Source organism: Leuciscus leuciscus (genome assembly GCF_965113295.1).
Source record: "Leuciscus leuciscus genome assembly, chromosome: 3".
Lineage (NCBI taxonomy): Eukaryota > Metazoa > Chordata > Actinopteri > Cypriniformes > Leuciscidae > Leuciscus > Leuciscus leuciscus.
In genome coordinates, this window is record NC_138727.1 from 13,323,556 (window position 1) to 13,333,878 (window position 10,323).

General features: G+C 50.7%; 1 protein-coding gene across 1 annotated transcript; it reads left to right on the forward strand.

Annotated features, from left to right (window-relative positions):
* The first annotated feature begins 5,769 nt into the window (after window positions 1-5,769).
* Window positions 5,770-8,950, forward strand: LOC309494390 (uncharacterized protein). The gene is made up of 2 exons (XM_082163710.1): window positions 5,770-8,015; window positions 8,421-8,950. The coding sequence occupies exon 1, from the start codon at window positions 6,029-6,031 to the stop codon at window positions 7,481-7,483; it is 1,455 nt and encodes a 484-aa protein (XP_082019836.1). The 5' UTR covers window positions 5,770-6,028; the 3' UTR covers window positions 7,484-8,015; window positions 8,421-8,950.
* The last annotated feature ends 1,373 nt before the right edge of the window (window positions 8,951-10,323 follow it).

Sequence of the window (10,323 nt, forward strand, 5' to 3'; positions counted from 1 at the left end):
GGTAACGCAGGTGTCCGAGCTCACCTCTCAATTACAACGTCTGAGGCGTCCCACTGCGCCAGCACCGCCCCCGCCTGTTCCCCCGGAAAGTAGCAACATCAACCGACCGGAGCCGCGCATCCCTACCCCCGAGAGATACTCTGGAGAACCGAATATGTGCCGAACTTTTCTAACCAAATGTTCGATTTACTTCTCTCTTCAGCCTGTGACGTTTTCCTCCGAGGAGAGTAAAGTGGCACTGGTGATGACGCTGTTATCTGGACGCGCGGCTCTGTGGGGAACAGCGGTGTGGAAGAATCAACATCCATGCTGCTCCTCGTTCCAAGCACTCGAGCAAGAGATGAGCCGCGTTTTCGATCGCGCGGTCGCCGGACGCGAGGCGGCTCGCCAACTTGCCGATCTCCGACAGAACAACAGCTCGGTTTCCGACTATTCCATCCAGTTCCGGACGTTGGCCGCCGAGTGCAAATGGAACGAGGAGGCGCAGTGGGACTTGTTCCTGCATGGGTTGGCTGATCGTGTTCAAAAGGAGATCTACACGTTGGATTTACCCAAGACTCTTGATGGACTGATTGAACTGGCACTACGAGTCGATGCACGATTACAACAGAGAACGAATCGATCGTTCCAGACTCCAGTGGGGGATTTTGCTGAATTCCCCAGTCTCAGGGGAGTGAACACGGTCAGCCCCTCGGACGATCCTGAACCCATGCAGGTAGGTCGAGCTCGGCTCTCCCGGGAGGAGAGAGAACATCGCCGTTCGAGAGGTCTGTGTCTCTACTGTGGAGAGGCCGGCCACTTCATTTCCACCTGTCCTTTAAAAGGCCAAGCCCGGCGGTAGGACGGAGGCTACTGTCGGGCGGGATATCCTTGGCCAGACCCTCGAACGCCACCCTCCTCCCGGTGAGACTCATGTGGGCAGGCCACGCCTTCAACGGCCAGGCGCTGGTGGACTCAGGAGCGGAAGGGAATCTGATGGACTTTTCCTTGGCTCAGAAACTTCACATCCCCATCACACCTCTTGAGCACGGTATCACCATCCACGCACTAAATGGACAGGAACTTCCGGGCATCACTCACATCACTGGACCCATCACACTGATCACTTCGGGTAACCACACTGAGAGGATCTCACTCTACCTCACTCAGTCACCTCACGCTCCCATTGTCCTGGGTCATCCGTGGTTGGTGAAACACGGACCCAGGATAGAGTGGGGTCAGAACTCCGTGTCCAGTTGGAGCAATCAATGTTATGCCTCATGTCTTTCGTCTGCTGTTCCGTCTGTTTCTTGTTCTGTGTTGCAGGAGGAGCCAGTGAATCTGTCTAACGTGCCACCAGAGTATCTCGACCTGAAGGAAGTGTTCAGTAAGTCTCGGGCTGCTTCTCTTCCTCCGCATCGTCCCTATGACTGTGCTATAGATCTACTGCCAGGTACGTCTCCGCCTAAGGGCAAGTTATATTCGCTTTCTGTTCCAGAAAGGGAGGCTATGGAGAAATATATTTCTGATTCTCTAGCAACGGGATTCATCCGTCCTTCCTCTTCTCCAGCGGGGGCGGGATTCTTTTTTGTGGGGAAGAAGGATGGTTCCCTGCGACCTTGTATTGATTACCGGGGGTTGAACAGCATCACGGTAAAGAATACTTATCCTTTGCCGTTGATGTCTTCAGCTTTCGAGAGGTTGCAGGGAGCATCAATCTTCACAAAATTGGATTTACGTAATGCATATCATTTGGTTCGCATCAAGAAGGGGGATGAATGGAAGACCGCGTTCAACACCCCCAGGGGGCACTTTGAATATTTGGTTATGCCGTTCGGGCTTTCCAACTCCCCAGCGGTCTTCCAGGCACTCGTCAATGATGTGTTGAGAGACATGGTAGACCAGTTCATATATGTTTACCTGGATGACATATTGATTTTCTCTTCGTCTCTCCAGGAGCACGTTCAACACGTCAGACGAGTGCTTCAGAGGTTGCTAGAGAATGGGCTTTTTGTCAAGGCGGAGAAATGCGCTTTTCATGCACAGTCTGTTCCTTTCCTAGGGTACATCATTTCGTCTGAGGGAATACGAATGGATCCTGAGAAGGTTAAGGCTGTGGTGGAGTGGCCAAGCCCAGATTCCCGTAAGGCCCTACAGAGGTTTCTGGGGTTCGCCAACTTCTACCGGCGTTTTATTCGCAACTTCAGCCAACTAGCCGCACCTCTGACTGCCTTGACCTCCCCCAGAACGGCGTTCAGGTGGTCAGACACAGCTGAGGCTGTGTTTGCTAAACTGAAAGGCCGCTTCGTTTCAGCCCCCATCCTTATTGCCCCTGATCCATCACGTCAGTTCGTGGTGGAGGTCGATGCGTCAGAGGTGGGGGTAGGAGCAGTGCTATCCCAGCGTTCTCCCACAGACGACAAGTTGCATCCCTGCGCGTTTTTGTCCCGTCGTTTATCACCTGCCGAACGTAACTACGACATTGGTAACAGGGAGTTGTTGGCAGTAAAGTTAGCGTTGGAAGAGTGGCGTCATTGGTTAGAAGGGTCGGGGGTACCTTTTATCGTCTGGACCGATCATAAGAACCTGGAATATATCAGAACCGCCAAAAGATTGAACTCCAGGCAGGCTCGGTGGGCACTTTTTTTCGGTCGTTTTGATTTTTCTCTATCGTACCGCCCGGGTTCCAAGAACATCAAACCCGACTCTTTATCGCGTATTTTTGACCATACCGATCGCCCGTCTACTCCCGAGTGCATTTTACCCGAGACCCTATTTGTCTCCACACTCACATGGGAGGTCGAGTCGAAGGTCAAATCGGCCTTAGAAGGGGTAACGCCTCCGCCCGGTTGCCCACCGAATCGCTTGTTTGTGCCGGAGGGATTACGGTCCGACGTTATTCAGTGGGGTCATTGTTCCAACGTAGCTTGCCACCCAGGAGTAAATCGCACTAGTTTTTTAGTCAAGCAACGATTCTGGTGGCCACTGATGGCTCGTGACATTCACAGTTTTGTTTTGGCTTGCTCGGTTTGTGCCACTGGTAAGACTTCCAATCGTCCCCCAGATGGGTTACTTCAACCGCTGCCTGTCCCTTCGAGACCCTGGTCCCACATAGCGCTAGATTTTATCACCGCCCTCCCACCCTCTCAGGGCAATACAGTCGTTTTGACTGTGGTGGACCGGTTCTCGAAGGCGGCTCATTTTATTCCCTTGCCCAAATTACCCTCAGCCAAGGAGACAGCGTTGACCGTTGTTGATCACGTCTTTCGCTTACATGGCCTCCCGATAGACGTGGTTTCTGACAGAGGACCCCAGTTTGTGTCCAAATTTTGGCGAGAGTTTTGTAAGTTACTGGGAGCGACTGTCAGTCTGTCCTCAGGGTTTCACCCCCAGAGCAATGGTCAAACCGAGAGAGCCAACCAAGATTTGGAAAGGGTGTTACGATGTTTGGTCTCCAAGAATCCTTCCTCCTTGAGTCAGCAACTTTCAATGGTGGAGTACGCACACAATACGTTGCCAGTGTCGTCCACGGGCCTATCTCCGTTTGAATGTAGTGTAGGTTACCAGCCACCAATTTTCCCCAGTCTGGAATCCGAAGTCGCGGTCCCCTCCGCTCACGCCTTCGTCCAGAGGTGTCACCGCACATGGACTAGAGCCCGTGAGACTCTACTCCAGGTGGGGGCGCGCACCAAGGCTAAAGCCGATCGCCACCGGTCTAAGCCTCCCGTATACGTCGTTGGTCAAAAAGTGTGGCTTTCAACCAGGAACATTCCTCTCCGCTCCGTTTCTAATAAACTTGCTCCCAAATTCATTGGCCCGTTTACTGTCACCAAGATCATTAGTCCGGTGGCAGTCCGCCTCAACCTCCCCCCAGCGTACAGGAGGGTTCATCCCGTCTTTCATGTATCCAAAATTAAGCCCGTATTTCGTTCTCACATTAATCCGCCTGCCCCGGTTCCCCCCCCGCCGCGACTCGTAGATGGGGAGCCTACTTATTCGGTTAATCGTATACTGGACTCAAGGCGGAGGGGACGCGGATTCCAGTACTTGGTGGACTGGGAAGGTTACGGTCCGGAGGAGAGAAGTTGGGTTCCTGCTAGGGACATCCTGGATCACTCCCTTATCGATGATTACAATCGACAGGTAAGGGTGTCTGGGAACGCCAGGCGGCATTCCTAGGAGGGGGGGTACTGTCACGGTTCATGGATTCATTGGCTCGCCCTTGCTATGTGTGTGCGTGTTGTATGAATGGGCGTGGCTCATCAGCACGGCTCGTTATCGCTGATGAGCTGATCAACGCCAGCTGTTTTGAATGAGGATGTCCTATATATTGTTTGTCACCTCGTCTTGTCTTTGTCAGATGGTTGTGGAGGTTCCCAGGCACAGCTCACAGTTCTCTCTCCCTCGCTCCAGTTCCCGATTTCCTGTTCTGAGATTCGTCTGCCTGTTCTGTGGATTGGACACTAGTTCCTGTGTTCCCGTTCTGAGTTGCGTCTGCCTGTTCTGAGGATTGTCTGCAGTTCGTCCGTTGCTGCCTGCTCACTGAGTCCTGCGTTGCCGAGCCTGTCATTCTACTGTTTGCCTGACATCTCAACCTGCACTGCCATTTCTATTGTGTTAATAAACACCAGTATTCACTTGCTATTGAATCCTTGACTTTTCCTTCGAGCCATGACAGGTATTTAATTCACTGGGATTTTCATTTATTTATTAACTAACATTAACGAAGGTTAATAAATGCTGTAAGAATGTATTGCTCATGGTTAGTTAATGTATTGACTAATGTTAACAAATAAGACCTTATTGTAAGTGTTACCCTTTTTTTTCCTGTTTTTTTTTTTTTTCCTGTTTTTCACATATCACATAATTAACCTTTTTATTAAAAGTCCTTTTTTTCAACAGGTCAGATGGTATTAAATTAAACTTCTTAATATTTGTGACTCAAACATTCAAAATACATGTAATAATCATCATGCCAAAGTTGGGTATGCTTACATGTATTCAAGGTGCAAGAAAAGCATTTGATGGTTGCACCTCTTGACATTCTCTTTAGAAAATGGTAAAACTTAAACAAAAGAAAAAAAGAAGACATGAAACGCTCATGAATATACATAAAAAAAAATACACTTGTAAGAACATGAAGCATGTCTTAAACAATTTTTGAAAAAGATTACTTATTTTGTATTATCATAGGCATTATTATTTGTCACAGAGTCATATATACATAATTTGTGATATTCAACTGTGAATTGTAGTATGCATTCGTGAGAAGTTTGTATACTGTTTTGATTCAATTATTGATAAAAATATATATATATAAAATAAAATGAATTCATTTTGAGTGCTTGAGAACTTGTGTTCTATGAATATCCCATAGTTTACAACATTTGTGCCACATAAATAAATAACATATTTGGTGAGTGTTATGGAATCGTGTCTTATTTAATGTAACAGTTGGATTTTACTGTGCATCTTGGTAGATCAAAGTATCCCACTGCACTGATTTTAAGTCAGTACACGACTGGCAGGCTCTTTTAACTTCCGTAGAAACGGATTTCCTGAACTGCATCTACAGCTTGTTTTTGCAGATTTACATGCTCCATCTGTACAAGCTTTACAAGCATCCATACTCATGCTCTCCTTTTATACAGATCAACTGAGAACTCCTTGTTTTCTTCATTAAAGGACAAGTTCGGTATTTTACACTTAAAGCCCTGTTTTCAGGTCGTTTCTGATGAAATACAATGGTTAAGATTGAACTTTGGACAAATGCTGCTGTCCCGAGAATTTTAGGTTCCCTTTCGAAAGGGAACTCTACACTACGTCAGAATGACGCTATGGGGAACGCCTCAGGCGTGACAGGTGTCTGAAATCACTATCAAATCACGGCAATCACAATGACCGGCGACAGCCCGTGAATCATTAACGTGAATGATTAACGTGCGACCTGCAAGTATAAAAGGGCGCCTTGCCAACATGACAAACATCTTTTCATCTTCAGGGACTGTCTGTTTGAAATATCGCTGGGAAAAAAAGTCGGCAAAGAAGTATGAAACGCACGGAGAAGGCTGAAAGCTTCAGGAAGTGTGCAGATCCGTGCCCAAGGTATTTGACGCCGTGTGATACACACGAACTGTGCGTTCTCTGTCTGGGCAAAGAGCACGCACAGGCGGCTCTTGAGGGAGCCGTCTGTGCAAACTGTGAGCGTTTTGCTTTGAAAATGCTCCGCTCTCGTCTAGCCCTCTTCTCGAGTGAGGAGGGCTTACCATCTGTACCTCGTGGCTCAGGTCCCGCTCGCGCTGAGGCAGAGCGGCGACTCGCGTCATGGGGTTCCCAGAGGGATCTCGCCGATCGCCTTGAGAGGGGTGTTAACCTCTCAGATGATTCGGCGGATGACGAGGGTGAGTTGCAGGTGGATGACGAAGAGGATTTTTCTCCGACTATTCCTGCAACAGATGCTCTTCAGGACGGGCAGGTGATGGATGAGGAGGAGGTCATTCAGGTGGACCCTGAACCCTCTCAGCCACCCTGCCCCGTGTATGCTGAGCTGCTGGATGTAATGGAACGCGCCACTGACAGGTTGCAACTGCCATGGCGGCGCGTTAGGGGAGAAGTTGCTCGTGGCAGGCTGGACGATCGATTTCTCCCCGGCCATAGACCACCAGCTCAGGCGAGCCTTCCATTTCTTCCCGATCTCCATACAGAGATCGAGAGGGCATGGAAGAACCCATACTCTGCTCGGATCCACCGACATCAGCGGGCTAGTTTCGCTGATGTTGAGGGGATCGGCGAGTATGGGTATGTGTCGATGCCGCCCATTGACGAGACGTTTGCGAACCATCTCGTGTCTGGGCGGGCGTCGACGCTGAGTGCTCCAGCCCTGCCATCCAGACCGCTCAAGACCACAGCGCGTCTGAATGGCAGAGCATACACGGCAGCGGGTCAGGCCGGTGCCGCCCTGCACACTATGGCGGTGTTGCAGGCGTACCAGGCCGACCTGCTGGGGGATCTCGACCAGGGGACAGGGCTGTCCCCTGAGGCGGTGGCTGAGCTGCGCCGCACCACAGATCTTGCTCTCCGGGCCACTAAACATACTGCCGCTTCGATCGGTCGTTCGATGGCGGCAATGGTGGCCACGGAGAGGCATCTGTGGTTGAACCTGGCTGGCATCGGGGAGAAAGAGAAGGCCTTTCTCCTTGATGCACCGGTTTCGCCCTCTGAACTTTTTGGCACCTCCGTGGAGGCGGTGGTCGGAAAGTTCAGGGAGGCGAAGGCGCGCTCAGCGGCATTTAGGACCTGTATACCGCTGAGATCCGGGTCCGAGCCCAGACAGGCGGGAGAGCCTGGCCCTTCACGACCTGAGGGCCGTAGACAGGGCCAGAGAGCTAGTGTCGCCTCTCGTGCACCCCCTCCATGTAGGAACAGGTCACAGAGGAGGCGTGACTCCCGCAGGAAAAAGAAGGATCTGAGGGAGGTGATCCAGTACAAACGATCAAAGCGTTAGTGATGGATCATCTCCTGGAGGGCGGTACAATCCCAGCCTCTCCTCTTTTTCCTGACTCCCCAGGCGTTTCTTACACCAGGCCTGGGGCTGGGCCTATGATGAGAACAAAGTTCTGATGGCCTGCCTCGGCTTGGTTGGTGAGAGCGCCTCTTTCAGGCATGTAAGGTGATGGACCCCAGGTTCATAAAGAACTCTCTGGCGAGTCTTCACTCCGCACGCCGCAGGTGAACTGGTTGGTTTTTAAACAAATTTCTGTGTGTATACTAACACTGATTTGTATTTCTCTACAGACCTTGTTCCCTGTATAGATCTAGGGGGGTCATTCCTAGAGGAGCAATGAGGTAAGGTATTGGACTTCAGGGCCCTGAAGCCTCCCCCCAGCTTGTGGCTAGAACGATTTAGGGAGAAGCTCAAAAAAAGATTTGGCTCCCGTGTTGAGTGTGATGGCCTTCCTGTCATAACATATGATATGCGTGGTGGGCCACCACTCATTTCTATTTAGCCTCAGGGCTTTTAGCCACCTAGGGGTAGAGTAGTTGGTCTTCCAAAAAAAAAAAAAAAAAAGCTTTTTTTGCTTTAGGTTTAGACTGACGCTGGCGCTTCAGATAGATCTTATGTCCTACCTATCGGTTTGTGACATTGGTGTCCTGAGTATTTCGCTCCCCTGAGCTCTAAGGTTTCAGTAGGTGAGTGTTTCTTAGCCTCTCAATCTAGTAGGCTGTGGCTCCTCCGAGCCCTCAGGTAGATCTATGCTTGTAGGTCGGCCCTCACCCGGGCCGCCTCTATAGCTGGCCTAGGCTATGCTAGGGGTTTTGGAGGCGTTCTGCTAAGTATAGCTGCCACATTCATTCAAGGTGTAGGCTTCCTCCCCTTTATTTCAGCCTCCTCCCTTAAATGGGAGTTGTTGGCCAAGGCCCGCCCCTTTCACTGCATTCAGGGGTGATAGAGTAATGCAGGGTGGTAGTTGAGGTATGATCCTTCAGGCAGGGTTAGGCTGTCTTTCGCTCTGCGATGTGATAGTTTGCCAGACCCTGCCGAACAGAGCTACTTATGATTAGGCCTTGAGCTGGCTCCACTTAGCCCGTTGAGCTGAATCGCTCGAGTGATGGGTGAAAGTTGGTTGGCTTGCAAGCAAGCCCCGCTCCCCTAGGCTGGGCACAGGACAAATCCCTGTCACCCTTTGGAGCCATTTACAGGCTCGCTCCCTGTCTAAATTTTCAGGGGCATATGGTGTTACTCCCCTGCTAACTCAGGGTAGTTTTGAGTATTCCATTCTCAGCTCTGTATTATCTACCTCACACCACGATGGCTCCGGTTGAGCAGGGAGTTCTAACTACATTTCATTCCGGTCTTTTGAACTCCGCTCCCTTGAAGCCAGAGCATTGCCATGGGCTGACGCCCATGCATATAGTAGGTAGGCCCTTAAAGTGGGGCCTCCACTAGGCAGAGTGGCATATGTTGTACTCCCCTGCTATAAGTGTATTGCTTTTTGCTGAGTACACTGCCTTTGGCAATGTGATTAGGTACCAGGATGCGGTAAGCGCTGTAGTAACAGTTTTTCTGCCTTGAAGGCTGCACAGTTAGGTAGTAGGCCCCAGCAGGCCTCATTGACCGGGTAGCCCCTACATATGGCTCCTAGGCCAGCTCACCTTCGGTGGTTGGCCCTGGTAGTTCGGGCAGAAGGCTCACTGCCGAGTAGTAGGCCTTAACAGGCCTCCTCGGAGGTGGGTCACAACATTGTGGAACATACACTAGTACAAAACTATAGGAAAAGTTTTTTAATGGTATGGTTCCAGCAGTGCTCGTTGAGGTAGCAGAATAGACTCGCTATCAGCTAGTAGGCTCGACCAGGCCTCCCTGTTAGGCGAGTCCCCAGCAGCAGTCACATCCAGCTGATTAGACTGTTTCAGGGAGTAGGCCTCTTCAGGCCTCCCTGAAGATGGGCTCCCACATTTTTTGTGGTGGTCAGGTAGTAGGCTTTACTAGGCCTCCCTGAGGGCTGAATCCCACATACTGTGGTTACTAGGTGGCAGGCCCCACAGGCCTCCCTGAGGTTGGATTCCCGCTTTTTTGAAGGCAAAGCCCCAAAGACAGTCAACTGGACTGCCAGTCTGGCCCACTGTCAGCTATGGTTTTCAGGTAGTAGGCCTCTCCAGGCCTCCCTGAAAGTAAGCTCCTTCATGTCATGGTTCTCTGGTAGTAGGCCTCACCAGGCCTCCCTGGAGTTGAGTTCCAACATACCTTGAGTTTCCACTTAATGTGGTTTTCTGGTAAAGGGTAGTAGGCCTCTCTAGGCCTCTCTGTAAGTGAACTCCCATGTACTGTGGTTATCAGGTAGCAGGCCTCACTAGGCCTCCCTTAAGTTGAGCTCCCACATTCTGTGGTTGTCATGTAGTAGGCCTCTCCAGGCCTCTCTGTAAGTGAACTCCCATGCACTGTGGTTATCAGGTAGTAGGCCTCACTAGGCCTCCCTGAAGTTGAGCTCCCACATACTGTGGTTGTCAGGTAGTAGGCCTCACCAGGCCTCTCTGAAAGTGAGCTCCCACGTTTTGTGGTTGTCAGGTAGTAGGCCTCTCCAGGTCTCTCTGAGAGTAATTTCACAGTGGTGCTGGGTTTTGTAAGCTAGTGGCCGCTTACTTTCAGTTTAGCAGACCTTATCAGGCAGCTACCGAATGTGAGCTTGCGCCCTGGCTTGACTCAAGTTTTTATTCTCTGCTACGGGTCCCCTCCTGGAACCTCTTTATCCTGCTACAGCCTGGTTGCCTACCAGGTAGATCTAGTGCTCCCCTCACTGAGGGTCAGTATGAGTATGTGGTCTCCTGAAGCTGGTCAGTCGGTCG